This window comes from Crocodylus siamensis, chromosome 9, assembly GCF_052110815.1.
Source record: "Crocodylus siamensis isolate JL-2025a chromosome 9, ASM5211081v1, whole genome shotgun sequence".
NCBI classification, from domain to species: Eukaryota; Metazoa; Chordata; order Crocodylia; family Crocodylidae; genus Crocodylus; species Crocodylus siamensis.
Genome location: NC_143403.1, coordinates 1,643,338 through 1,669,901, shown reverse-complemented (window position 1 = coordinate 1,669,901; position 26,564 = coordinate 1,643,338). Strand labels below are relative to the sequence as shown.

The 26,564-nt window shown below is 65.5% G+C and overlaps 4 protein-coding genes across 9 annotated transcripts in view; 3 read left to right on the top strand and 1 right to left on the bottom strand.

Annotated features, from left to right (window-relative positions):
- TANGO6 (transport and golgi organization 6 homolog) overlaps positions 1 to 13,681 on the top strand; it is a 54,662-nt gene extending 40,981 nt beyond the window's left edge. For all 3 annotated transcript variants that reach the window (XM_090062316.1, XM_090062315.1, XM_090062317.1), the window contains 3 exons: positions 5,318 to 5,469; positions 9,538 to 9,651; positions 12,923 to 13,681. In XM_090062316.1, coding sequence (XP_089918442.1) covers positions 5,318 to 5,469; positions 9,538 to 9,651; positions 12,923 to 13,099 — 443 coding nt within the window. In that variant the 3' untranslated portion in view covers positions 13,100 to 13,681. The remainder of the gene's footprint in view (positions 1 to 5,317; positions 5,470 to 9,537; positions 9,652 to 12,922) is intronic.
- A 711-nt stretch (positions 13,682 to 14,392) lies between these two features.
- On the top strand, positions 14,393 to 18,861 carry HAS3 (hyaluronan synthase 3). 2 transcript variants are annotated; one of them, XM_090064017.1, is made up of 4 exons: positions 14,393 to 15,218; positions 15,750 to 15,851; positions 16,076 to 16,993; positions 17,126 to 18,861. In XM_090064017.1, the coding sequence occupies exons 1-4, from the start codon at positions 14,598 to 14,600 to the stop codon at positions 17,711 to 17,713; spliced, it is 2,229 nt and encodes a 742-aa protein (XP_089920143.1). In that variant the 5' UTR covers positions 14,393 to 14,597; the 3' UTR covers positions 17,714 to 18,861. The 2 variants fall into 2 exon arrangements, with proteins under 2 accessions (XP_089920143.1, XP_089920144.1); XM_090064018.1 differs by having other exon boundaries at positions 16,076 to 17,263.
- Positions 18,862 to 19,004: 143 nt separating this feature from the next.
- On the bottom strand, positions 19,005 to 20,124 carry CHTF8 (chromosome transmission fidelity factor 8). The gene is made up of 3 exons (XM_090064032.1): positions 19,980 to 20,124; positions 19,759 to 19,876; positions 19,005 to 19,648 (listed from the first exon to the last, which is right to left on the bottom strand). Exons 1-3 carry the CDS (start codon positions 20,000 to 20,002, stop codon positions 19,433 to 19,435), a joined length of 357 nt encoding a protein of 118 aa, XP_089920158.1. The 5' UTR covers positions 20,003 to 20,124; the 3' UTR covers positions 19,005 to 19,432.
- A 282-nt stretch (positions 20,125 to 20,406) lies between these two features.
- On the top strand, positions 20,407 to 26,552 carry UTP4 (UTP4 small subunit processome component). 3 transcript variants are annotated; one of them, XM_090064021.1, is made up of 16 exons: positions 20,407 to 20,556; positions 20,688 to 20,879; positions 20,984 to 21,068; positions 21,197 to 21,286; positions 21,473 to 21,684; positions 21,881 to 22,052; positions 22,146 to 22,237; positions 22,441 to 22,537; positions 23,055 to 23,119; positions 23,513 to 23,638; positions 23,767 to 23,926; positions 24,054 to 24,160; positions 24,360 to 24,455; positions 25,489 to 25,674; positions 26,145 to 26,204; positions 26,364 to 26,552. In XM_090064021.1, exons 1-16 carry the CDS (start codon positions 20,407 to 20,409, stop codon positions 26,478 to 26,480), a joined length of 2,007 nt encoding a protein of 668 aa, XP_089920147.1. In that variant the 3' UTR covers positions 26,481 to 26,552. The 3 variants fall into 3 exon arrangements, with proteins under 3 accessions (XP_089920147.1, XP_089920146.1, XP_089920148.1); XM_090064020.1 differs by having other exon boundaries at positions 26,094 to 26,204; XM_090064022.1 differs by lacking the exons at positions 25,489 to 25,674; positions 26,145 to 26,204; positions 26,364 to 26,552 and adding an exon at positions 24,537 to 25,471.
- The last annotated feature ends 12 nt before the right edge of the window (positions 26,553 to 26,564 follow it).

Sequence of the window (26,564 nt, the reverse complement as noted above, 5' to 3'; positions counted from 1 at the left end):
GCACAGCGGGCTGGCCTGAATGGAGGGCTGGCCTGCCTGGCCCTCCTGCCCTGCCGTGCTGTGCTGGGCAGAACGTGCGCACTTGCAGCTGGCTGGGCACGAGCCAGCGCTTGGCAGCGGCTGATCGCCGGGCAGGTCCAGAAGCCCAGCACTAAAGGGCCACAAAGACCGAACTGCTCCCTTTTGTAGCTGCGTTGCAGGGCAGGTCTTGGCAGGTGGCACGTGTGAAGCCTCTTCGCGCCATGTCTGTCCCGAATCTAAAGGGAGGCGGCCCTTGATCACCAGGGATCTGGACTCCCCTTCTGTCTGCGTGGGAACAGAGATGGCTGGTAGGAAGCCGAATACAGCAACGGGGACAGAGGCGTGGGCCTTGGTGTGTGCGGGAGGCACAGGAAGTGTTCGGCAGTGGCTGCATTCACAAGTCCCATCAAGACCAGGAGCCTGCTCCAGCACGAAGGCAGTTTAATGCCATGATACATGCTGGGAGCACACAGTGCGGAGGCAGAAGCTGAGCCACTTATCTCAGCTTCTTGACAGCCCGGGAGAGGTGGGGGCGGGCGGGCTGGGGGCATCGTTCTTTCTCAACTGCTCTTCAGACAGGAAAGACTGAGCTTTGTGGCGGAGGTCAAGCTCTGGAGCTGGAGCACAGGTGCAGCCAGCTGACCGCTTTGGCTGGAAGTTGTCTAATTGCCCCGAATTTATGGCTGTAATGTTGACCATAAGTGGCTGCTAGACACGAATTACATGCATCGCTGCTGCTGCTTTGTCGTCTCCCTCCAAGACGGGATCCTTTCACCCCCTGCACTGTTCCCACATCTCTGGTAACCATATGGAGCGAGGTCCTCGCATTCTGCGTGGCCGGGCACGTCCTAGTGGCCTGGTCCAGCAAGTACCTAGCAAACGACTGTACCAGCATCGATTGACTCGTCTCAGGGTCAGTAATGTAGCATCATAGAAGAAAGGAACCGTTTGAAGCAGCCACTTCCCCACCTGCTGCTGCTGTGGGCAGGGTGGAAGGAGGTGGTCAGGGCAAAGCAAGACTGGGGATATCTTAACGACCCAGCCTTAGATAGTAGCAGAGACCCCGGTAATCCTCCAGCAGCGGGTTGGGTAGCCCAGCCAGCTAGGGAGCGTGGAGCTGGGAAAGCCACTCAGCTGGCCACTGCAAGTTCAACTCTGTGGGAGGGTGGCAGGTCTCCATCTGCCACTGCTACACGCGTGCCTCTCTGGGCAGGATGGGGTGCCAGCCTTGGGTTGTGCCCAGCACTGAATAAAGAAATAGTGGGCCATCCTTCATGTAGCTGGTGAACAGGGATCTGGCCCTGGAGCTGCTGGAGATGGGCAGGGGAGGAGGGGAGCCTTGACAAGTCAGCCGCTGCCTGCTCTCCTCGGCCCTTGTGCTGTGGCAGGGCCGGGGGCTTTGGGGGAGAGCCCTGGACAGGTGGCACCGTGGGCATCTCTGTGGCGTGCGGACTTTGCCTCCAGTGAGCGCCTGTTTCCGGCCTTCGCGGCAGCTTCACTGCAAAGCAGCGTTTTCGCGCCTGGCAGGAGACGGTTTTGGGCAAGCCAGGATCTGCCTCCGACTGAGAGGAACAGGGTCTGTGCAACCTGACGCTGCTCGTGGCGGGGGATCAAAGCGGCGACTGAGTCAAGACTGCTGCTCCCAACTTACCAGTAACCCCATTTCCGCTGGGGCAGCTCTCCCCTTCCTTCTCGGAGGGTTCCTGCATGATCTGCATCATTCCAGGCCCTTCCCGTCACCAGCGCCCTCGGTCTGCTCCAAGTGTGTCAAGGGAGACGTTTCTTCCTGTTAGTCAGGGATTATTCGCCTGGCTCCCAGAGGGAGGGGTAGCCGCTTCGTTCATTCTCTCACTCCTCCGCCGAAAAGGCTGCTGCTGCCGTGGGTGTTAGCAAGGCCACTCCAGTGCTTAGACTGCCACCGCCTGCACTGGGTCTCGGCACGAGCCCCTGGCTGCTGAGCAGGATGGAGCAGGCTGCAGTGTTACCTCCAGGTGTGTCCCCAGCTGCCCTGCGGAGGGGCCTGGAGCTGGTCTCTGATGCTCGGATGGCTTGGGCCCAAAGTAAAGGCAGCCCCTGCCCCAAGGAGCTGCTATTTTGAGTATAAAGCAAGAGAAGCAAGAGGCCAGAGCAGTGAGGCTGGTGTCCGTGCACCAGTGGCCCTAACCATTTCTGTGTAGTCCTGGCAGGAAGGGAGGGTTTGAGAGCAGCTGCCAGGGGAGAAAGCACAGAGGGGCCCCCTGGAAAGGGTAACGTAAGGGGGAAACCATGTAGGTGCGGTTCTGTGCAGTCCCCGGGATGCCCCAGCCATCTTGTGTACGACATCCCCAGAGCCCCGCCAAGATGAAGTGGCTGAAACCCGTCTGAGGCTGCCAGACCGTGGGCCAGTGGTGCAGAGCTGAGTGGGTTTGTGCTGCTGTGCGAGTCCTGAGCCTCTTTGCATTTAGGCGCAGGTGAAACAAAGCAAGCTTGGAAGTGCCTGGGAAAGTGCTCGTCCCTCGCGGGGAAAACACGCCTTGGTACAAGCCATTCGGAGCTGAGAAATGCAGGTTCTTCCTGACCTCGGGCAGTCAGTGGTTGGCTCGGGCTTGGAAACGGAGGGGAGTATCCCTTCTATCAGCATTTATCTTCCCTAATTCAGCGCAAGATATTCTTGTTGCTCACAGAAATGACAAATCCCCTCGCAAATCCTACCAAGCCCTTCGCTCGTGTGCGGCATCTCACTTGGCCTGTTAACTCTGCAGGGAAAGCAGTCCTCTGGGGGCTTTCCATGCGTTTGGCTTTGTGCGTCCCCTTGTTGTGTTACTAGGGGGAGGTAGCAGCGCTGGCCATGCCGCTACGGACAGTCCTTAGCTTGTGCACGTGTCACATCGCTTCTCGTCGAGCTCTTCTGTAAACTAAATGATCCTAGCCTGGAAAAAGAAACCCAACCAAATGCCTGCCAGTGCTTAGTCTGGAAACCAGGCTGTGCAGGATGGACAGCTTTTTTTTTTTTCCACCAGTCCTGGAAGCACTGTAATACCAGGTCAGTGCATGGAGTGGATGGAGCACGCTCCGGTTCCACCACCCAACACCAAAAAGAATCTGCTCAATATAGACCTCCGATGGAGGACATATCAGAGACAATCACCTGCCCTGGGGAGCCCGCCTATGTGGTCACGGTGCTTCCCCTGCCCTGCTCCTCTTCACAACGCAGCTCCCCAGCACCTGCTGGCTGGGGGAGACGGGCCACAGCCCTGCTCCCGAGGGCCCTTCTGGCAAGAATTTCCCTGAAGCCGGTGAGTTTGCGGAGGCATTTGGGGTGGATGAGCCGATGCTTCCTGATGCTCCGCAGAACAGGCCCTGGCCCAGGTGCAGGCGTGCAGCTCCCCAGCACGCTCAGCAGTTGCACAAGAGCGTGTCCCTTCCCTTCCCCAGCTCTCGGTCCCAGCCCACATCTGCTGGGTTTTTCTCCTTGGCCTCCTTTAGGATGAGCGGGTTAGCTCCTGGCTCGCTGCAAGGCTCTTTCTGTCCCGCTGCTAATGAGGACAGACCCCCAGATGCTGCTTTATTCGTAGCGCTGGGATGCAGGTGTAAGCCAAGGGCATGTCTGTTCTGTGTCCGTGCCAGAGGGCAGCATGGTGGGGGCTTCCCTGTGTCCTGGCTGTGAGCCTTTTAGAAGGGCCCCTTCCTCTCTGAAGAGCTTTCCCTTCTCAGGTGGCTCTTTAGCTCCTGCTGGCGCTGTGTCTCGGAGGTGGGTGGCTCTAGGCCCGTTGCCTCCACAAGTGTAGCGGCAGCCCCAGCGTCACACGAGGCTGGAAGACCATAGCGTGACTTCCTGATGAAGGTGCTGGCAACTCGCTGTGACTAGTAAGGGAGGGCTGGGACCTTGTGGGTCCCTTCTTGCCTCGGAACCAGTATCTGCCTCCCACCTTCTGATGGCTGGGTGCTGGGAGAGCCCCAGCCAGGGGCCTGTGCTCCCTCTCGGGGCCATGGTAGTTGTGCGCTGTCCCCTGGGCCTTGGGTTGGAACAAGCAGTAGAGCTCCTGCTTCCCTGGTTGCCTCGCCGGCAGTGATCCAGTGTGGGGTTGCCCTGGCTCCGCTGAGGTGTACTACTGAGTCATAATCATCCTTTTCCTGCTGAATGCATAGTGTGGGCGAGGGCCCTCAGTCTCTGCCGCTCCTGTCCAAAGCCCTTTAGGCAGCAGCTGCTGGCAGTGCTACTGCAAGAAACCTGGGGTGGAAGCATCTGAAGTTTCAGCTCATCCAAAAGCACCAGCTTCATCCCTGCCAGCCTGCAGCCGTGCTGCTGCATGGTACAGATACCGTGGGCCAGCTCTTGGGCCTCGGCTCTGCTCAGAGGGGTGGGCACACCTGTAATATCGTGCACCACATGCTCTGCTACAAAGAGCCGAAGGCCAGAGTGTGTCATTTGTCCTGGGCGGGCCAGAGGGTGTCCTGAAGTGCTCTTGAGCCCCTGGCCATTTCTTTCCTGCATCTGCTCAGGCCAGACGAAAGGTGCCCCCAAACAGTGTTCGTGGCAGTGCATAAGCCTTTGGACCTGGCCTCTCCCAGCACAGCCTGCCTGAGGAGGTACCTGTGCTGCCTGGAGCGTGGAAGAGGCCAGCGCCTACAGATTGGGTAACGGCACTTGCGGATAGCTCTTTGTGCGCCAAATGTGTCTCATTAGCCGGCTCACGCCTCTAAACCCACTATTTACACTTGCTAATTAACTGTGCATTCTGCACCACTGAATTGCCTCGACTGTCACAATGCAAACGACAATGAAGTCGTTCCCGGCGAGAGCGCAGTTCCTAGAGGCAAGGATCAGAAGCAGCTGTGCAGGAGAGGCAGCCGCAGACAAGCTCTCTGCTGTGGGATAGGCAGAACGTGGCCACTGCAGTCAGGGGTTTTTGGCTTGCTGTGTACTTGTGGCTCAGCAGCCCCGTGCACCGAGACCGTACGGCAAGTCACCATTAAGGGCATGTTTGTCATTTGACCAGGGTCTGTACCTGGTTCCCCTGTATTGGATGGAAGAGAAGTTGCTACATCCTGCTGCTCTTAGGAGGTGGTGGCACGGGATACAGGCAGGCTTCAGCCATCCCAAAAGGGTTCAGACCCTCTCACCCCTGTGTCAGGGGCAGAGCTATCTGCCAGCTGCACTTCTGCAGTCTCCAGCTCTGGAGAGCCAGGGCTTTGAAAGGCTGCATTAGGACTGGGACTGCTACTCCTACTTGTGAGCTGCGTCTGGCTGCTGTGCTGGATACTGAGCGGACCCGGGGTGGCTCCCTAACTGGCCCCTTCCTTCTCTCTTCTGCAGGGGACATGGTGTCCAAGTACAGGGATCCTTTGATTCATGCCTTCCTGAGGGGAGTGCGAGACCCGGACAGCTCCGTGCGGGCCAGCAGTCTGTCCAACCTGGGGGAGCTGTGTCAGAGACTCCAGTTCCAGCTGGGCACCGTGATGCACGAGGTATCGGCCTTCTCCCTCTTTCTACCGTAGTCGCCGCTTCGGTTGTACCTGTTGCTGCTGAACAGGGTCTCGGGGGCCCAGGGCAAGAGTCTGAGCGCCAGCCTCATGTCCCAGTGTGGAGACACGGTTGCTGCAGGGGGGAGGTGGAGTGAGTAGCTGCTTTTGGACTGAGTAGCTATTCAGGGCTTTGGGGAGGGGAGGACGCATTGCAGCAGTGAGCTGCTGGCCTGTTTCCTCAGCCCAGGAAGGGGGGAAGCCTGTTCTTGAAGTGTCTCTTGTTCCCAAGCAGTTCTGCCTGCTCTGCCTGTATTCATTTCATGGGAATAGGACACGGTAAGGCACGTTTTGGACCCGCTGCAGGCACCTCCCCTGGTTCATGCAGTCTCCACCCTCCATGCTGCCGGTAAGGAGGAGACAGGGATGCCTGCTGCATCCAAACAGCTGCAGTGCTGCAGCCTGCATTTTGACTGATGGCTTCTAGGAAAGATGCAGTGTGTATTGGAGGCATGAGGGAAGTGAAGCTGCCCAGCCACTCTTCTCCCTTGGAGTCTGAGGCCAGGTTCCTGGGGCATTTCTTTTTCCCAAGCTGGTGGTGTGAGCAGTGAATATGTCACACAGATGCCTGGACTGGGAACACTGTCACTCCCTCAGCCACCAGCTCTGCTTGGGCCCAGAGGACTGGCATGGCTGCAGGTCTACAGCCAGGCCATGCCCTGAATGATGCCCTTCCGGCCCGTCAGCGCTGTGCCTGGAAGGCCTGCAGGCCTCGGGTGTGCTGCACCCCCTAAGTAGGAACAAGCTGCTAGACAGCAGCCTTGAAATATGTGTGCAAGGAGCACATTTTTTCCCAGGTTGGGTACCACATGAGCACTGCCACTCCTGGTGTGCCTCCACTCCCAGTTCAGTCTCTAGCCCCCTCCTCCCTTATGCTCCTGATCACATGCCTCTAGGCAGCAAGATGAACTGCATGGAAGAAGCAGAGGCATAGCACCACACCTCTGTCCAGGGCAGCTGCATGGCACCCAGGGCAGTGCCAGCTCCTACCATGCCAATTACAGCAGGGTTATTAGCTGCCCCTGTTGCAACAGCTGGTTGTGTGCTCCTGACAGAGGCAGCACCTCGGGCTGCTGCCCCAGTCGCTCCCTTCAGGTACAGTGTTGGGAAAAGTTATGCCAAGTATTTCACTGGTGCTTCCACAACCCGCATCCAGCTGCCACTCGTAGATGCACTTGAGAAAGAGGAGCCAGCGCCATGCACATAGCCAGCTCCCTGTCAGTGCCCAGCTCTCTGGATGAGTCTGCCATCTCCGGGGCACGCATCCCTCCAACACCCCTGCCCAAAGGTGCAGCCCTGCGACCATCCTAGTCCCAGTACATCACTGGAGAGTGCAGTGGGGTCACTGCAGCAAGGTGAGGCTCAGGAGTGTAAAAGGAGGGGTGTCTCCAAGCTGTACTGCATGGGCAACCCTTCTCTTCAGTAATGTGCAGACTTCTGCTGACCAGGGAGCGTGGCCTACCATGCCTGCAAGGCTCACCCTCCCCTCCACTCCCCTGCACCCTGCCCCACCATGTGAAAAGCATCAGCATTTCCAGGTTCCTTCAGCTGATCTGCAGTCCTGGCTTGGTGGCCTGCATGTGTGGGATGATGCTACACTGAAGTCTGGATACCGAGAGCCAGGAGCTCCCCTCTGCATGTTCAGGGCTGGCTGGTGACAGCTTCATCCGTGGCTGAGCTTCCTACGTAGAAGCCAAGCTGCCTAAAATAGTGCAGCTCTGTCTCCAGCCCCCTTCCCACCTCCAGGCTGGCATTGAGGCACCGACAGACACGCCTGCTTCCTCACCTCCAAGGAGCCAGGAGGAGGTGTGCTCGTGCATCTTGAGACGCGGGTGCTGTGCTGACAAACAGAGGCTCCCCTGGCAGGGCGAGAATCCTCTGCCTGCGTCATGGGGCAGCTCCGGACCCTCAGCAGAGCCGGCGACTGTCGTGACCCTGCTGTTCATCAGTCCCTTTGGACAAGCAGCCTCCTAACAAGCCTGAGGCAGCACGCCCCAGGCCAGCTGAGCACAGCGCCGGCCCCGGGGGCTGAGCTCCATGAGGGGGCAGGCATTGCCCTGCAATGCTGAAAGGTCCAGAGATCACCCCTGTTCAGGGCCCAGGACTTTCTCGCCCCCCTGGCAGTTGGTGAAGCTGTGGGGCAGGGGAGCTCCCTGCACACCCAGCTGTCCAGGGGCTGCTTCCCACCCCCAGCACCCACTGACAGCCGAGGCTAGTGCCACTCAGGTGGGTTGTAGGGGCTGGGGCTGGGGCTGGGGCTGGGGCTGGCATGGAGCCGCACTGCGCGCAGGGGCAGGGCTGCCTGGTGTTGCTTGGAGGAAGCTGCCAGGATGAGCCTGGAGAGCTGCGTGGCCTTGCCTTGCTCAGCTGCACGTTTTCAGCATCCCCTCACTGACAAGCAGTCCATGGTAATGAGGCTCAGGGCTGACACTATGTGCCCCAAGCTAGAAGGGAGATGGAGCTGGCTGAGGTTTCAGCCAGCCTGAGCTTGTGACCACGTGTACTCGTGGGCCGCTCCTGCGCTGTGCTTCAGGTCTGTTCCTCGCTGAGCCCCTGGCGCCTGGGGACGGGGTGGTGCAGCCCCTGTGCTGCTGCGCTGTGGATTGCATCTGGTTTCCAGCTGAGCTCAGCGAAAATGGCACAGCCGGCTCCTCTGAGAGATGCACTCACCGCAGAGGATGGTGCACTGTCCTTGAGCAGTGCCTGGTGCTGCGGTGAGAGACCTGTACATCCTTCGTGTTGCTCTGAATTGGAGTCAGCCGAGCACGTGCCCTGGAGAGCTCGGCTGTGCTGCAGAACCCTGCAAGGGACAGGGTCGTGCCTGACAGCGATGCTGCCTCATGCGATAGCAGCCGGGGTGAGGAGGTGGGCACGGCAGGGCGGGGTAAACCCCCGGGGGAATCCAGAGCCAGCACGTCCCACAAGGGCAGGGAGCGAGGGCGGCTCTGCTTGGCCCCCTGCACCCGCCTGCTGCCGAGGCAGTTCTGCTACCACGTGCCCAGCGGCTGCCAGAGGGACTCCTCCCTGGGCCGGGCCTTCCACGGAGCCCCTGGTGTTGGGGCAGGCCCACGTGCTGCTGCGAGGAGGCCGTGGGCAGCGGGCAGGGAGCGGAAGGAAGGTTGCCTCTTGCCTCTTGCTTGTGCATCGATCCAGGAGTAAGTGTCTGATGAGATGCCAATGCACCACACGTGCAGCTATTCTGGGAATCTGCTAGCTCGGCTGATTCTCCTGCTGTTGCCGATCATTTAATTGGGCTCCTTTTAGATGCCGTGTGCTGGTTTGAAAGCTAGAGCCATTGCGGGCTGTGGGGAAGCAAAGCCTCTTCTCCGGGGTAGTCTCTGTTGCTGTCGGGGCAAGCCCAGTTCCACCTGGGGTCTCCACTGCAGGTGCTTTGGGCCCAAAAGGTCTCTGCTGCCCTCAGATGCGGCTGCTTCAGGATGCGCACCTGGGACCCACCTGAGTGACATCCAGGCCGAGGCTTTATTGCACGTTCCCTTTCCTGCTCCAGGGTTAAATTGGCCGCAGTCATGTGGATCCCTTGGGACCAGTGGCCCTTTTCCCTGGGTCCCTGCCTGGGAATCTCAGGACATGGGGTCTCCTCCTGCACCAGCAAGTGCCTCTTATGGCCAGGCTTGGGGCTGCAGCAGTCCCCAGCTGGCTGGGCAGCAATGCCTGGGGCTTCCCTTCTCGCCCTTGCTGACTCCAACCCCAGCGCCAGCGCGGCCAGAAAGCGGCATGGTGCCATGTGCTCCTCCTGCGGGGCCGTCAGCCACCCTGAGCTGTGGGTAGGGAGGCCAGGGCAGCTGCTGTTGCCACCGTCGGAGGGAGGGTCATTACCATCACCAGGTGGATTCTTACCATTAGGTTTCTCATGCCTCGTCTGCTTTGTCTGGGCAGCTGGGACTGTCCTTCCTGCAGCTGCGGCACTCTCAGAGCTGAAGAGGCCATGGCCCCGGTGGCAGGGGGGTGGTGATGGCCTGTGCAAGCCTCTGCTGACGGCTCTGTCCCTGCTAGGTGACCTCCTGTCTGACGGCCATCGCCAGGACGGACCGCGAGGCCGAGGTGCGCCGAGCTGCTGTCCATGTGGTCGTGCTGCTGCTGCGGGGGCTCAGCGAGAGAGCTACCGAGGTAGGTTGCCCTGCCTACTCCCAGCGGGTTCGGCCAAGCAGTCGGGAGCCCCTGAGCACCTCCGTCTCGCACACGGGATGGCACGCGGTCAGTCCCCAGAGCTGCTGCACATGACACCTGTGAGCATGGCAAGCCCTTGGGAGTGGATGCCCCAGCTCGGCGTGTCCGCGGTAGTGTGCGGAAAACAGGCTGGTGAACTTCTGCCTGAGGCCAACACTAGCAGCAGGGGCCCTGTCACTGGCAAGGGGCTGTCGGGGCAGGTTCCCTCGGCGGCCACCCTGCCGCGTTGATGTGGGCTCCCAGGGCTCCCGCCGCACGCAGCTGCTCAGGAATCGGGTGCTGGGATTCAGTGGCACCCTGGCAGAATAGTAATTACCTTCCTGTGCTTCCCATGCATCCTGTGCTACCGCGGGTCCTGGCACCCGCACTGCCGTGGCCTCTCCTGCGGGGGCTCGGCACTGCCTGCTCCTCCCACGAGAAGTCGGTCCAGCCCCCTGGAGCCACCTTCCATGGCACAGTGGGCCAGGGTTCACTCCTCTCTCTCCAAACCATGCAGTGGCTTGGCCCCTCTCCTCCCTGCACTTCCGTGGGCTCCGCCAAAGCCACGCTGGCCGTGGGAACGATGGCACCTGCTATCCACAAATGGATGTGGCAGTGCCAGCCACTTCCCGCCTCAGCAGCAGGAACTGGTGCCGGAGCTTGGCCTTCGCCCCCCTCTCTTAGCAGTTCAGCTGGGTGCTGCCATAACCCAAGGGGCACCACAGGCTTGCTGCCCCTTCCCACAGCTCCTGGCTTTGGCCTGCCTCCTCCGCGCAAGCGACAGGGGCTCCGAGCTCCTGTCCCAGCTCTTGGTCCTCTGTCCCTGTCTCCAGCACCAGCAGGTTGAAACCGAACAGCAGCAGTGGGCCCTGGCCTGGGTTGGGTTCTCCTCTGCCGCAGCCTGGGGAAGCTGCGAGCAGGGCAGAGGCCCTGGGGTTGCCTGCAGACTCAGCAAGGTGACGCTGCATTGCTGCATACTCGGGTCACAAGGTTCTGCCCCCCGCCGCAGTCATCGTGGTTGGAAACTTAAATGCAGCAGTCGTTTCTGCAACAGCAGATGGTACCGGCTCCTCGCTCTCCAGAGAAGGCTGCCTCAGCCCGGTGGCCTGGTCCAGCCTCAGTGCCTGTTCCTTCTGGCCAGGCTGGGCATTTCCCTTGGGTGCGTTGCACTTGCTCCCCTCTGTTTCTCAGGGTGGCCACACTGCGCTTCTCCTCTGCTGCATGGCGCTGGCCCCTGCCTGCAGGGCTTTATTGCTTTGCAGTGTGTGAACAGCCGGCTGTGTGCGTTTTATGGCACAGTGCCGTGCTCTGAAAGGCGTGGGGAATTTCTGCGCCTACCAAACGGGCAGAGGTGCCGGGGCTGGGGCCGGCCCGGGTTAGCCCTGCCTCTGGGACAGTCGTGGTTTGAAGCAGCAGCTGGTGTCCCTGTGCCTGAGCTAGCCGGCTGAGCGCCTGGGGAGGCACGTGGGGCTGCTGGGGCCAGGAGCCCTGAGGTCTGCCTGGGCCTATCCCTGTCTCTCCAGGAGCGGATGCCTTGCCTGCATGCAGCGGCAGGGCAGGGTTTGAGGTCGTGCCTGCTGCGTGGCAGTGGCATCGGTTATGGCATGCAGGGGAGGTTGTTCTAAGGCCTCGCTTTTCCCAGCTCCCCCCAGGCCTTCCGGTCCCTCCTTGTGCGTTCACAAAGCCCCTCGCACCCCTGCAGGGCCGTGCGCACCCTGGGCAGGGAGGGACCTGCGGGGGCCTGGGCAGCATGAGGATGGGGTGCCTCCTTGCCCACCAGGTCTCTTCTGCCCATGATAGGGAAGCAAAATCCAACATCAGCATGCGTGGCTGTCCCACCTGCGCCCCGGGCCCGGCCCTGCTTGCCAGCAGCTTCGGCTCTGTGGAGTCTGCCCCTAGTCGACACCCCATTGGCAGCCTTCCCCTCTGCCTGGGAAGGACATGGCCTCCCTCCTACCTGCAGAGCCGGTGGGGCACAGGCAGGAGAAGCCCAGGCCAGGGAAAGGAGGGGGTTCTTGCAGGGAGTGCCCAGGGGACTGAAGACCTGCCCCTTCCTCCCGTAGGGTGAGTACGGGGGACCCTGCGGCAGGACCCGGGTTCCCTTGCTGTGGCCTGCAGCCCCCCCTGCTCTGCCCCTTCTGCAGTGATGGGTGTTGCTCAGAGCGGAGGCTTTTGGGGTTGCAGCAGGCAAGCCCAGCACCCTCGTGCACCCTGGGGTGCCTGCCTCAGGGAGGCATCCATAGCTGCAGGGGTGCTGGGGCATGGAGCACTGGGCTCGGCAGCCCTGCCAGCTGCCGCACACCTCTGCTGCTCATCTGGGTTCGCCCGCGGCTCCGAAGAGGAGCGGGGGCGCATGCAACAGGAGCCCTAGCGAACAGCCGCTTCTGCGGCAGTTCAGAGCCACGTCCAGGAAGCCACCGGCACTGCCGCGAGGCCTGTGCGCAAAGGCGGCTACTGGAAAACAGCCTGTCTGCATAGCAGGCTTCACAGCCCCCGCACCAGGGCTTGCTCGGACAGTTCCCCTTGCTGGAGCAGATTTGCTTCCTCCTGGGAATCCCCGCTGCTGGGTCGGCGCGTCCTTGGCCCAGCTTCTTGCGAGGGGAGGATGCCAGGTGCCTGCCCGCCTTCTGCACAGGGACCGAGTGGCAACACGTTGGCCCTTCCTCCCTTAGGGTGAGAGCATGAGGGGCTGTGCCGCAGGGCTCGCGTCGGGCTCTGGGCAGTTGTGCCCGTTGGGGGTGGAAGTTGGGACACGTCAGGAGAAGTGGCATTGTGTGAGGACTGGGTGTCGAAGCCAGTCCTGTGGCAGTGGCCACTGGAGGGGTCAGCGAGGAGGCGGGAAAGGCAGACGCCCCACAGCTAAGGCTGAGCCCTAGGCAGCACAGCGCGAATCCCTGCGCTTCCGGCCCTTGGAGATTGGCCTCTGCACGTCCCTGAAGCTGGGGGCCAGTGTCGGCCGCGCCGCGGGAAGCTGCCAGTCCTCGCCCGCTCCCCAGCGGGTGCCTTGTGACCCACCCCGGCGTCCCTGGGGAGCGAGCAGTGAGGCCAGCGACATGGTGCCCAGCTGCCACCTTGCACTCCCAGCAGAGCCACTGCCTCGGGCCGCGTGATGCATCCTGCAGGACACTGCTCGCCGGGCCCGCGTGGGCTCCCAGTGCGGGCACCAAGCCACAGTGCTGAGCCTGGGGCAGCGGTTGCAACCCCTCCTGACACACCGGGTCTGTCCCCGCAGGTTCTCGGGGACGTGCTGCGGGACCTCTACCGCCTGCTCAGGTGGGTGGTGGCATCTGAGCGCGACCAGGTCACCGTGCTCCACGCGCAGCTGGCCCTGGAGGAGCTGGACGACATCGTGCGGCGGTTCCTGTTCCCGCCGCAGACCCTGGAGAAGAAGATCGTGGTCCTGCCTTAGCCGGGCTCGCGGAGCAAGTTCCCTGCCCAGGCTTCGGGCTCCTGTGTGCCAGCCCAGCAGCCAAGCCCCACCACCCCTGCTGCCTCCAGATTTGCTGGAAATGTTTAACCCTCTGCCAGGACGTGCTGAGTGCCTTGCCCACGCGTCCATCCCCCCGCCCCGGGCCCCTGCCAGCCTGCCCAGCCACGCCGTGGAAAGCTGCCGAACACGGAGCGAGGGCTCGCTGCCAGGGCAGCGCGGCAGGCGCGGAGCCTGGGAGCGCCGTGCGGGGCACCTCCACGGCACGGCACCGGCAGCTGGGCTCGGGGAGCAGAGAGCGGCGGGAGCTGACGCCGGCGCAGGGCTGGGCGCGTTTCACGGAGCCGTGCTGCGGGCCGAGGCGGCGGTGCGAGGGCAGCTCCGACAGGGCGCAGCTCGGGGTGGGGGTTTGGCCCTCTGAAGCAGAAAGCCTGTTGCAAGGGGGGAACGCTCTCCTGCTGTGAGCAACAGGCCTGGGGCTCGTGTCCCTGCCCAGTCCTGCCGGCTTTGTCCCCGGGCGCGGAGGGGGAGGACGCCCTGGGTCTCAATAAAAGCCTTCCTGGGGATTCCCTTACGAGTCCGTCCCTGTCGCCTGCGCCCTGGGAGGAGACGGGGGCGATGCCCGCAGGTGGGTCTCGTCACGCCCCAGGGCCTGGAGTCGGGGGGGGGGGCAGGGGAAGTCGGGCTCGTGGCAGCGTGCCGGGGGGCGCAGGGGGCCCGGTGGGCCCCAGGTGCTGGGGCAGACCCCGCTGCCCCGCCCAGGCCGTCGCCCGCCGGGGCCGGGGCCGGGGCCGGGGCCGGGGCCGGGGCCAGGACAGGCCGGGGGGCTCCGAGCCTGTGTTGCGATGGGGGGCCCGGCTGCCGCCTGCGCGGGGAGGAGGGCGGCGCCAGAGCTGCTGTGCCGCGCCCCGCTTGAGACCCGCGGGTGCCCGCGGGGGGAGCGGAGAGGGGCCGGGGGCAGGGGCCGCGCCCAGACCCCCGGGGCCGCCGCCCTCGCAGCGCGGCACCGGCGGGTTTCGGGGGGCCGCGGGGCACGGGCTCGCCTCCGTCCCTTCCCCGGCGCCGCGTCCCCGCGACCAGGCGGCCCGGCGCGGGGACACAATGGAGCCGGGCGCGGCCGGGGCAGCCCCGCGCCGGGGCAGGTGTCGGCGCGCCCCGCCACGTGCGCGGGTGCGGGGCGCCGGGCCGCCAGGTGGGCGCGGGCGGGGCGGGGCGGGGCGGGGCGGAGCGGGCGGGGGCGCGGGGCTGCGGCGCGGCCGGGCCGGGCCGGGCGGGGCCGCCGCGGGCTGCGGGAGGCGCCGCGCGCTTAAAAGCGGGGCGGGCGGAGCGGGCGCGCTCGCTCGCGGTGGCGGCGGCGGCGGCGGCAGGGGCAGGGTGAGCGCGAGCGCGGGCGGCGGCGGCGGCGGGGTGTCGTGTCGTGTCCCGGCCCGGCCCGGCCCGGCCCGGCCGCCTGGACGCGCGGCCTCTCCCGCTCGCCCAGATGCCCGCGCGCCTCGCCACGGCCCTGCGCGTGACCGGCACCAGCGTCTTCGCGCTGCTGGTGCTGGGGGGCATCCTGGCCGCCTACGTCACCGGCTACCAGTTCATCCACACCGAGAAGCACTACCTGTCCTTCGGGCTGTACGGCGCCATCCTGGGCCTGCACCTCTTCATCCAGAGCCTCTTCGCCTTCCTGGAGCACCGGCGCATGCGGCGCGGGGGGCGCCCCGTGAAGGTGCCGCGCGCCGTGGCCCTGTGCATCGCGGCCTACCAGGAGGACCCCGAGTACCTGCGCAAATGCCTGCGCTCCGTGAAGCGCATCTCCTTCCCCGACCTGCGCGTCGTGCTGGTGGTGGACGGCAACGGCCCCGACGACATGTACATGCTGGACATCTTCCGCGAGGTCATGGGCTCCGAGGGCGCCGGCTGCTACGTCTGGAAGAGCAACTTCCACGCGCGGGGCGAGGGCGAGACGGAGGCCGGGCTGCGGGAGGGCGTGGAGCGCGTGCAGCGCCTGGTGCGCGCCAGCCCCTACGCCTGCATCATGCAGAAGTGGGGCGGGAAGCGCGAGGTGATGTACACGGCCTTCCGCGCGCTCGGCCACTCCGTCGACTACATCCAGGTGGGCGCCCGGGGCCAGCGGGGCTGGGGGCTGCCTCGGGGGAAGGGGCCCCCGAGTCTCTGCCCGCGTCGGCGGGGGCGTGCCGCCTCGCCCCGACGCTCGCCCGCGCGGGCAGCGGCCCCGGCAGCGACGCATCCGTCAGCCGCCGGCGGGCTGCAGCACGGATGCGGCCGCTGCCTTCTTGGCACGCGTCCCCGGCCTGTCCTCGCTCCCAGCCGGCGCGCGGTCCGCGCCTCTCCCTCGGGCTCCGCACCGGGGCCTGGCTGGGCCCCGAGCGCTTTTCCCGGCTGGGAGCGAGCTGCATCCGGCGGGGCCCTGCGCCAGGGACCCCCGGCTCCTGGGCCCGGGGGTGCAGAGCCTTCCAGCACCTCCTGCTTGCTCCCCAGGCCGGGCTCAGGCTGCGGGAGGGGAGGGGAGGGGAGGGGCAGGGATGTCCTTGCTGGGGCCTGCCTGCGGGAGGGGCGGCAGGTTCGGCCGCGGCGTCCCCGGGCCCTGCCAAGAGCGGGGCCGTGACGCCACGCGTGCCCGCAGGTGTGTGACTCCGACACGGTGCTGGACCCCGCCTGCACGGTGGAGATGCTGCGCATCCTGGAGGACGACCCCCGCGTGGGCGGCGTCGGCGGAGACGTCCAGGTACGGCCCCGGGCAGATGCGGGGAGCGGGCCCGAGGGCGAGCTGGCTCCAGCCCAGGCGCACGGGGGGCCAGGCACGACGGCAGCATCCCAGGGCCGAGGGATCCTGGGCCGCGCCGAATCTTCCCTCGCCCCGCGGCTCCAGGCCGGCGGGCGGAGGGGGGCCCAGGGCCAGAGGGGAAGGCAGGGGGTTGGCTGCCCGGGCTCTGACAGTGCCTCCCGCAGATCCTGAACAAGTACGACTCCTGGATCTCCTTCCTGAGCAGCGTGCGGTACTGGATGGCCTTCAACGTGGAGCGGGCCTGCCAGTCCTACTTCGGCTGCGTGCAGTGCATCAGCGGGCCGCTGGGCATGTACCGCAACGCCCTGCTGCAGCAGTTCCTGGAGGACTGGTACCACCAGACCTTCCTGGGCAGCAAGTGCAGCTTCGGGGACGACCGGCACCTCACCAACCGTGTGCTGAGCCTGGGCTTCCGGACCAAGTACACGGCCCGCTCCAAGTGCCTGACGGAGACGCCCACGCGCTACCTGCGCTGGCTCAACCAGCAGACGCGCTGGAGCAAGTCGTACTTCCGGGAGTGGCTGTACAACGCGCTGTGGTTCCACAAGCACCACCTGTGGATGACCTACGAGTCCGTGGTCACCGGCTTCTTTCCCTTCTTCCTCATCGCCACCGTCATCCAGCTCTTCTACCGGGGCCGCGTCTGGAACATCCTCCTCTTCCTCCTCACCGTGCAGCTGGTCGGCATCGTCAAGGCCACCTACGCCTGCTTCCTGCGCGGCAACGCTGAGATGATCTTCATGTCCCTCTACTCCCTGCTCTACATGTCCAGCCTGCTGCCCGCCAAGATGTTCGCCATCGCCACCATCAACAAGTCGGGCTGGGGCACCTCGGGCCGCAAGACCATCGTGGTCAACTTCATCGGGCTCATCCCCGTCTCGGTGTGGGTGGCCGTGCTGCTGGGGGGCCTGGCCTACACCGCCTACAGCCAGGACCTGTTCAGCGAGACGGAGCTGGCCTTCCTCATCTCGGGCGCCGTCCTCTACGCCTGCTACTGGGTGGTGCTGCTCATGCTCTACCTGGCCATCGTGGCCCGGCGCTGCGGGAAGCGGCCGGAGCAGTACGGGCTGGCCTTCGCCGAGGTGTGAGGGGCAGGGGGCAGAGCGGGGCAAGTGCAGTGGGCAGGGAGGGGAGGGGAGGAGAGGGGAGATGTGGGGGGCTCCATCCCACTCGGGCTTCGTTTTTTGTTGTGGGTTTTTGCGTTGCCGTCCAAGAGGCCGAGAGGAGCCTGGGGCCCCGCGGAGGCGCGCCCTGCGGAGACGCCGCGGCTCCAGCGCACAACGCTTCCCCGTGCGGCAGTGCAAACACCTCGTGTACCTCGCGGGAGAGGCCCTGAGCGGATTTACCCGGGACCGGGGCGAGCTGACAGGCTCGTGTCGGGGCGCTGGCGCCTGGCCCTGCCCGCGGGAGACGGGGACAGGCAGAGGGTGGATTATCGGCGGCTGGGCCCACGCGGAGCTGGGCTTTGCCGGTCTCAGGCTTCTGCGGCGTTGCATCCCCGCAGCGACGGCCCTGCTCTCCCAAGGCAGGGAAGTGTCTTCAGACGGCGTGTCGCCCCTGCCGCCTCGGGCACCCCCCTCGCCCCTCGCGGTGCAGAGCGGGGCTGGCGATCCTGTGGTGCTTTATGGGAGGCACCCACCGTCCTTCCCATGGTGCTTCATCTCCAGCACGGCAGCCCTGGGCACGGGGCTGAGCCCGAGCCGTCTCCGCCAGCACTGCCAGCCAGAGGTGCTCCCAGCTCTGCTCCGGTGCGGGCCCTGGGCCGACTGGCACCCCCAGCCCTCGCGGTGCCCCCATGCTAATGAATCTACCAGCAGTGCTGCCTACAAGAGCCATAACCTCCTGCTGCTCGCCCTGGGGCAGGGCTGTCCGTGGGGGCTGCTGCCCTGCTGTTTCCCTCCAGCTGCCTCTGCCCTGGCCAGCCGGGGCTCCCAAGAGAGCAGGCGCAGACCCGAGCCACGGGCCCATGGTGCTCGTACCGTACCCATCCGTCCTTCACCCAGAGGCTGTGATCAGTGGCAGCGGGGCCCGGGGCCTTCCCACAGCTCGGCCTGCAGCCGGGGGGGGCGGGATGCTGGGGTGCAGGGGCTCAGCAAAGGCCCAGGGCTGGGAACTGCCCCGGTGCTGCTGGGTGGCTGATCCCATCCCTGGCTGGGCTGTCCAGGCCCCTGGTGTCACAGCAGAGCCCGGCCCGGCCCGTCACCAGTTTTGCCTGGGTCCGGGGCTCTGGCAGAGCAGGGGTCCACGCCGGCGTGTCTCCAGGCCTGCCACCCCTGCAGTCACTGTACTGGTGTGGGGCTGTGCCCGGTGCATCTGCAGAGCTCCCGGCAAGGGGCAAGGTGAGGCTGGGAACACACTGCCCGAGGCAGAGAGCAAGGAGCAGCCAGGCCCCAGGCCCTGGAGGCTGGGCATGGGCAGGGAAGGCCTGTGGCCTGCTCTCCAGCCTCTTGCACCCTGCCAGCCACGGTGGAGCTTTGCCTGTGCCCTTCCTTCAGCCAAAGACCTCGGGGGAGCAGAGACCCTGCCCAAGATGCAGCTGTGGGAGCAACTCTGCCTGCTGGCAGCCTGGGCCTTGCTAGCCCCCTTGATGGGGCAGGGTCTCCAGTAGTGTCACTGCAATGCAGCCACTGCAATGCAACCGCCCCAGGGCAGGCTGCACTGGTCCTGGGCACCCGGTGCTGTGTGAGCTGCCCCCCAGGCCCAGTGGGCTCAGGGAGAGTTGTCAGCTCACGGCTGCTGGCCAGCTCTGGCTTGCAGGGGCTCAGTGTTCGAGTCCCGCTGGGTGGGGCAGGGGCTGCAGTGTGGGCTCCAGCAGGCTCCATGCCTCCAGTTTGGCTGGGCTCTGGTGCTGGCTCCAGGCAGGGGCTGTGCAGCTGGCAGGGAGGGAGCCTGGCCCGTGTAGGGCTGGCCCTGACCAGCCAGTGGCAGGTGCTTCGGCAGAGGGAACAGCCCCCGTCCCTGCACGTAGTCCGGGCTGGCCGCTCCATGCCCGCTTTTCAGGGCAAAAACCTTTCTACCGTTGCGCGCTGGGATTTTTTATTTAATACGAGATTTTTAGACGCCTTTTATAGCTCTCGGGGATTTCCACTGACGCCGAGTGTTTGTAAAGCTATTTATTTTTTACCTCCGTTTTTTCATATTTTGGAAGGTCTGTTTTTATATCCCGACGGGTTTGTCACAATAAAGACACTTGCACACAGGGCGGCTGCTGTGTCTGTGTTGCCCACGGTCGCCGGCCCGGCTGTGTTGGCAGAGCTAGGCCCACTGCACACGGTCTGCCCCGCTCCAGGCGCTCTGGGCAGCAAGGGGGGGCGACCTGGACCTGCCCCAAGGGATGCGCCCCAGTCGCTGCGGGCAGGGAGCTGCGGGCACCCATGTGTGGGTGCGAGGGGCTCTGGCCACGACGCGGAGTCACGGGGCTGCCACGGGGAAAGGAGCAGGGCTCGTGGCCCAAAAACACCTGCCCCTGGGGTGGAAGCCGGGCGTGGCCTGGGCTGGGCTGGGCGTTCCCCGGGGGGGGCTCACAGCCGCTTGGGCACGTTGGTGATGATGGGCTTGGGGCGGGTCTTGAAGAGCAGCTTGGTCTTGATCAGGGCTGTCACCAGGTAGGGGGTGCTGGGGCCGGAGTCGGCCCCGTGCTCGCCGGCTCCGCGCTTGGTCAGGACGGCGAAGGGCTTCTCCAGGCGCACGGTCTTCCCGTACAGGATGTGGTGACCCACGATGAGCACGGGGACCCCCTGGCAGGGAGAGAGGGCAGGCACGGGGTCAGAGGCCCGCGAGGCCTGGCCCCTGGCCTGCCGCCCGAGGGCGGGAGGACCCCGCGGCAGCTGGAGGAGGAGCCCCTCACCTCGCTCGTGTAGTGCAGGTCCCCCAGGAGGTTTCCGGCCAGCCCGGTGCTGCGGCGAGCCTGGATCTCTCCCTGCAGCTCCACCAGCACCCACTCCTCCAGGCCGCCGGCCCCGGCCCTGCAAGCAGAGGGCTGGGAGCTGCACCGCGCCCGGGCCCAGGCGCCAGCCAGGTGCCCAGGGCCGTGCCCCCCCGCCGCCCCCGAGAGGGGGCCCAACTCACCTGGACACCACGATCTGCACCATGCTCCGCCCTGCGAAGCGCGGGCCGCGTCAGGAGCGGGGCGCTGCTCCGCACCCGCGCGTCTGACGGCCCCGCCCCCGCCCCCGCCCCGCCCGACGGTGGTCTGGTGCCATCTACCGGCGGGCCCCGGGACCGCGCTCTGCGCCTGCTCTGCTCTGCTTTCTGCTCCGGGCCCTGCGCGCCCCCCGCCCGTCTGATCGGCTTTTCGCTCCCTGTCCTGTGGCCCTCCTCTGCTCCGCTTTCTGCTCGCGGCCCCGCCCCCCCGCCCCTGCAGGCGGCGCCGCCCGGTCTCCCGGCAACGATCGAACCTCCCGCCGCCGCCGCCGGCGCGCTCGCGGTCACTTCCGGCTCCGGCGCGCGGCACTTCCGGCTCCGGCGCGCACGTGGGCGGGGGCCGGGCCGGGCCATGGGCGAGTTCGAGGTGCACCGCGTGCGCTTCTTCGCCTTCCTGCCCTCCGGCGTCCGCTGCCTGGCGCGGGGCCCCGCGCTCGCCCTGGCCCGCCTGGACGGCGCCCTCGAGCTCTACGGCCCCACCGCCTCCGGCTTCCAGGAGAAGGTACCGCCGCCCCGGCCCGGCCCCGGGGGGAGGGGGAGGCACGGGCCCCCGAGCCGCGGGAGCCCCCGGCGGGCGGGCTGCGGCCGCCCCTTGCCCGGCGCGCGGCCCCAAACCCTGCCCGCCCCCCGCAGGCCATCCCGGGCCACGAGGCGCGGGCCACGCAGGCGCTGAGCTGGGCCGCGGGCGGGCGCCTCTTCGGGGCCGACCTGGGCGGGGACGTGGCCGAGTACGACCTGCAGAAGCTGCGCATCAAGTACACGGTGGACGGCTTCGGCGGCCCCATCTGGAGCCTGGCGGCCGACCCCGGCGGCACCCGGCTGGCGGTGAGTGGGGGCGAGGCCGCCCCGGCAGCCTGTCTGGTGCAGCCCAGCCCCGGGGGACCCTGCGCTCCCTGCCTGACCGGGCTGTCCTCCTCCCCGCCCTGCAGATCGGCTGCGAGGACGGGTCGGTGAAGCTCTTCCAAGTCCTGCCGGACAAAATCCAGTTTGAGAGGAGCCTGGACCAGCAGAAAGGTGATGGCCGCAGAGCGGCAGGAAGGGGCACCAGGGACCCCCGCCCTGGGGGGTCTCTGCACCTGGCAGCGGGGGCAGGCCGTGGGGCTCGTCTCTGAGACGTTCTCCCGGGTCCCGCGTGTCTCCAGGCCGTATCCTGTCCCTCTCGTGGCACGTGTCCGGGACCCGCATCGTGGCGGGCTCCGTCAACCACCTCCGAGTATACAACGTCGACTCAGGTAACCGAGCGCCCTTCGCGCCTCTGCTGCGCGCCGCGTCGTGGGGGGGGAGCAGCGTGGTTCCCCGTGTCGAGCGCCTCTGGGGCAGCAGGTACTCGACGGGGGGGGAGCTTGGGTCCCTGCGGCGGCTGTCCGCTCCGCTCTGCGGTACCCGCACGCTCCCACTGACCCGGCCACGCGTCCCAGGCCGCATCGTGCAGCGGATCCGGGTGGAGCGGCGCCTGCTGAGCTCCCACCGGCGGGAGTGCGTGGTGTGGGGCGTGGCGTTCCTGTCGGACGGCACCGTGGTCAGCGCCGACTCGGCAGGCAAGGTGCAGTTCTGGGACGCGGACAAGGGCACCCTCCTGGAGACCCACCCTGTGAGCAGCTCGGCCGTGCTGTCCCTGGCCGTGTCTGAGGTAAGAGACGGGCGTGCGGGGGGGCTGACCCCGTCACCGCAGTGTCCTGCCTGGCCCCTGGATACCCGCCCAGGGGCAACTGCCTCCTTGCTGGCATGCTCCGGGGCTGTAGGCTCACCCGGCGCCCTGGCTGATGGTGACCCTGGCCCCCGCGTGGCCAGCAGAGTCTACCTTGAGCTCCCTGCTCCTCTCCCAGGAGGAGGACAGCCTCGTGGTGGGCACCTCGGAGGGGGCCGTGTACCAGTTCCAGCTGCTGCCGGTGAAGTGGGGGAGCACCGAGAGCCGGTGGGTGCGGACAAAGCCCTTCCAGCACCACACCCACGACGTGCGGGCCGTGGCGCACAGTCGCACAGCGCTCATCTCCGGAGGTACGGGGCGGTGCCTGGCACGGGGGAGGTGGCGGTCGGTCTTGCCGGGGTTGCCCCAGCACGCTGTATCCACAAGGCATCTCGCTCGCTCAGGTCTGGACGCCCAGCTGGTGATCCGCCCGCTCATGGAGAAGATGCACGGACAGGGCTACGAGGCCGTTCTCCGCAAGGTCACCTTCCCCCATGTGAGTGCCGCTCCCCATGGGCCCTGGGGCTGCTGGCCTGGTTCATGGGGGTGGTTCCTGCCACACTGCCAGGGCTCTTGCAGAGCCATTTGCACCTAACGTCTCAGGGGGGACTGGGCTCCAACCTGGGGACCTTGTCCAGCCCTGCATCCCCATGATACAGCACGGGGGGCCCCCCACCACTTTGCCCCTTTCTTTCGCAGCGGCGCCTTGTCTCCTGCGCCAGGAAGGCGCGGCTTCTGCTCTTCCAGTTCCCCCAGCACTTGGAGCTCTGGCGGCTGGGAGCCACCAATGCAGCTGGTGAGTGACGCAGCCGGAGGGTTTTGGGAGAACTCCCCTGGCAGAGAACTGGCCCATCCCCTCTGCTGCCTTGTTCCCTGTGACCCGGCCCCCGTGACAGCCCCGGCGCTGGCCGCAGTGGGGGCTGGAGCAGCTGGCTGTGGCCCAACCTGGGGAGGGTGCTTTCAGCTAGAAGAGTATGATGACCTGCGGGGTCAGACGGTCCTTCCTTGCTGTGGGGGTGGGCTGCAGCCTTGTCCTTGGCATCTGTACAGCAGAGACCCTGTCAGCTGCAGGAAGCTTCAGCATCCAGGCTACTTGTCTCACAGAGCAGCCGCTGCTGCAGCTCCCATGCGTGCCAGGGGCATTGGCATGGTGCTGGGCAGGAGGCAGGGCTCTCTTCCTACTACCCATTTTTCTGGGGGCTCTTGGCCCTCTGGGTTCTGGGCAGGCATCTCCCCTCCCTGGCTTCAGGCATGCGGTGACAGCACAGGCCCCTGGGTGCTGCTGTGCTGAGCACTGCTGCTTCCTGTCCCAGGGAGGGATGGTGAGGTCCTGCCAGTTTCCCGTGACCCTGAGCACCTGCTGCAGCTCAAGAGCAAGGTGAGGAAGGGGTGTGGGCCAGTCCTGCTGCTCTGCCATCTCCATGCTGTCCTGTCTCGACTCCTGCACGGATGTGGAGCGGCACGCGTCCCCCTGGCACCTGGGAGGGCTGCGGGGGCTGTGCATGATGTCAGCGGTGGTGAGGACGTGGGCTTCCTGCTGCACCTGCATCTTGGGTGTAGGGGACCAGGCCAGGGCCTCTGCCCTGATGGGGGGTGGCAGTGGGCAGGTCCCCTGTGCATGCTGGCAACGTGGCCTGTAGTTGCCCCCTGGATGTGGGGAGGGCAGCTCGGTCCTTACCCCTGCCGCTAATCCAGGGGGGTTGCAATTGGGGGATGCCTTTGGGGTGGAGGGGGCTGGGATGGCCCTGTCCCATACCTCACCTGCCCCCAGGGCCCTGACCACATCTGCTGCAGCTGCATCTCGCCCTGTGGCGGCTGGATTGCCTATGCCACGGCCTCCCGGCTTCATCTCCACCGCCTGCAGCTGGAGAACGGCAGTGTCGTCGCCATCCAGAGGGTGAGTGGTGGGGTGGGGGGGGCATCTATCCACCGCTGCCTTTGGCACCGTGGCCATGGCCGGGGCTCCACAGGGCAACAAAGGCCACTGGGGCCTGACCGATGCTGGCTGCTGTCTGCCTTGTGCAGGTGCCAAAGCTGCCCAAGCTGCTGTGCCCGGTCTATCAGCTCCTGTACTCCGCCGACTCCAGCCGCCTCTTCGTGGCATCTGACCAGGGCTCGGTGCACGTCGTCCAGCTGCTGGAGCCAGGGGGCTGCAAGCACCTGCAGACCCTCCGTTCGCCCTCAGGTACGAGCCCCTGCACACATTGGTGGGGGGCCCATCCTGGGCATGCCGTTCCCCTGTCTCCAGTTCCTGGGGCAGGAAGCCAGTTTCTTTCTGGACGAGCTGCTGATCCCTCTTCCCCTGCCTGCAGGGACCGCGGAGGCCGTGCAGCTGCTGGCTGTGAGTGCCGATGGGGACTGGCTGGCTGCCACCAGCAGCGACTGGGCCATAAACATCTACAGCCTGCAGCAGTTCAAGGTGAGAGGCTGCAGATGGCCTGGGGAGAGAGATCCCTTCCCTGGCGCTTGGGATCTGGCCAGTGGTGACCTGCTGGCACCTTCTCTCCCAGGGTGGGGACACTCACCGCCTTGCCCCAGGGACTTGGGCGGAGGGAGGGCAGCAGCCTGCGGTCTGTGGGGAGACGCAGCCTGTCCTTCACCGTCCCATCTCTCCGCAGCATCACTGCACAGTGCCTGCATACAACTGCCCTGTGACTGCCATAGCTATCAACCCGGCCACCAACCACCTCGTCATTGCCCACTCGGACCAGCAGGTAGGAGCTCTCCCAGGCAATGGTGGTGTTGGGCATGTGGGCCCCGTCCCTGACCCCCCTCACTCCATCCTGCCTCCCCAGCACTGTAGGTCTGGATCCTGGTGGTGCTCAGTAGTGCAGATGCCCACAGCAGAATCCAGCAGGCTGCACTTCCAGAGAAGCCTTGACTCCCCTTACAAGAGGACACATTTCCCACGGGGTTCCCAGGTGGCTTAGAGCCTGTCGGCTTTTCCAGTCCATCAAACCATATGAATCAGCAGAAGAGACTTGGCCCAAATTCTCAGGGGCAGGTTCTGAATCTCTTCAGCCTCTGCTAAAGAAGGCTGAGAGGTGATCTTGTGGCCATCTATAAATTAATTGGGGGGAACAAAGCAAGGGATAGGAGATGCTCTGTTTACCAAGGCACCCCTTGGAGTAACTAGAAATAACAACCACAAACTAGCAGAAAGCGGATTTAGGTTAGGCATCAGGAAGAACTTCTTTACAGTAAGGGTTGCCAGAACCTGGAGCGGGCGCCCAAGGGAGGTGATGCTCTCCCCTGCCTTGGGGGTCTTTAAGAGGAGGCTGGACATACACCTGGCTGCCGTCATCTGACCCCAGCGCTCTTTGCTGCCCGGGGCAGGGGGTCGGACTCGACGATCTGCTGAGGTCCCTTCCGACCCTAATATCCGTGAAACACTCGGGAACTCGCCCAATGCACTGGTGCTGGGCTCCGGCTGTGGTCGGGGACTGGTGCTAGTGGGAAGCTGGGATGTGCCGGCTACTTCTCTGATGGGACAGGTCTAGCTGGCGGAGTCTGGTGCCAGCCCCTGAGCGGGTGCCAGGTCCCACGCTGGCCAGTGCAGAGTGGTTCGGGGCTGTGCCGGGGCGGGGGGCTCCTGTCTGGGTGGGGGCAGCAGGAGAGGAACGAAGCCAGCCAGGGCCGGGGCATCTCGAGCCTCCGCTCCCTGCCAGGTGTGGGGGGAGACCCAGGGGTCACCTGGCGGGTTTGTTCACCTGGAGCCGCGCTCACCCCGCTGCCCGCGGCCCCCAGCTCTTCGAGTTCAGCATCCCCGAGCGCGAGTACACAGCCTGGAGCCGGGTGGTGCAGCAGCACGGGCTGCACAAGGACTGGCTGGAGCGGGACACGCCCATCGCCCACATTGCCTTTAACCCCCGGCAGCCCACGCAGCTGCTCCTACACGACACGCACATGCTCTGCGTCCTGGACAAGTCCCTGGTGAGTCTGCGCCCTCTGCCTGCCTGGACGAGGTGGGGGCAGGTGGTTCTCCGGGGCCGGCTCCTGCAGCCTCCCTGGCCAGGAGCCCCGTGGCTGGGACGAGGGTGCTTTGGGGGGGTCACTGTCTGTGGGAATGGCTCTTGGGGGTTGTGCTCCGGTCATAAGCCTGCAGGATTCAGTGCGGTGCTGGGCACAGAACAGGCCTCTCTGCCTACCTGAGCACCACAAGGCTCGTCCCCTTGCGTGGGGCAGGACCGCAGCTCCTGGGGAGCGGCCTCCCTCCAGCCCCCCCTGCCAGCTTCCCAGAGGGCTTGGCTCTCTGGGTGCTTGGCTGTGCCCCTACAGCGCCCTGGGGGGTGCCTGAGGGTGGGCACGGCGTCCCCCACATCAGGAACCCTCAGCCCCTGCCGTCTTCCCAGCCCCTGCCCGATGACAACACCCCGCTGAACAACCAGGCCTTTCTCAAGCAGCTCTCGGTGAAGGCCCGCCGGGGCCACACTCACGCCTTCAAGATCTGCAAGAAGTACCAGGTCTGTGCCCTGGGGCTGCATGGGGTGGGGGGCACCGGGTTGACCTCTCCAGCTGCAGCAGTGCAGGTGCTTGCGGCAGGGCGCGCACCCCATTTCCCCGTCAGTGGGCTCCTGTGCTCCCAGAGCCGCTCTGACCCGGTGCTCCTCGCTGCCCTGCAGCCCCTGCTCTTCATGGACCTGCTGGACGAGGACTGCCTGGTGGTGGTGGAGCGGCCCCTGGCAGACATCCAGGCCCAGCTGCCCCCGCCTGTCCAGCAGAAGAAGTTCGGCACGTAGGGTGGAGTGGGCCATGGACACTATGCTGCCATGCTCCGGTGCTGCTGCAATAAACCCCCGTATTTCCCCAGGGCTGTGCTTTTC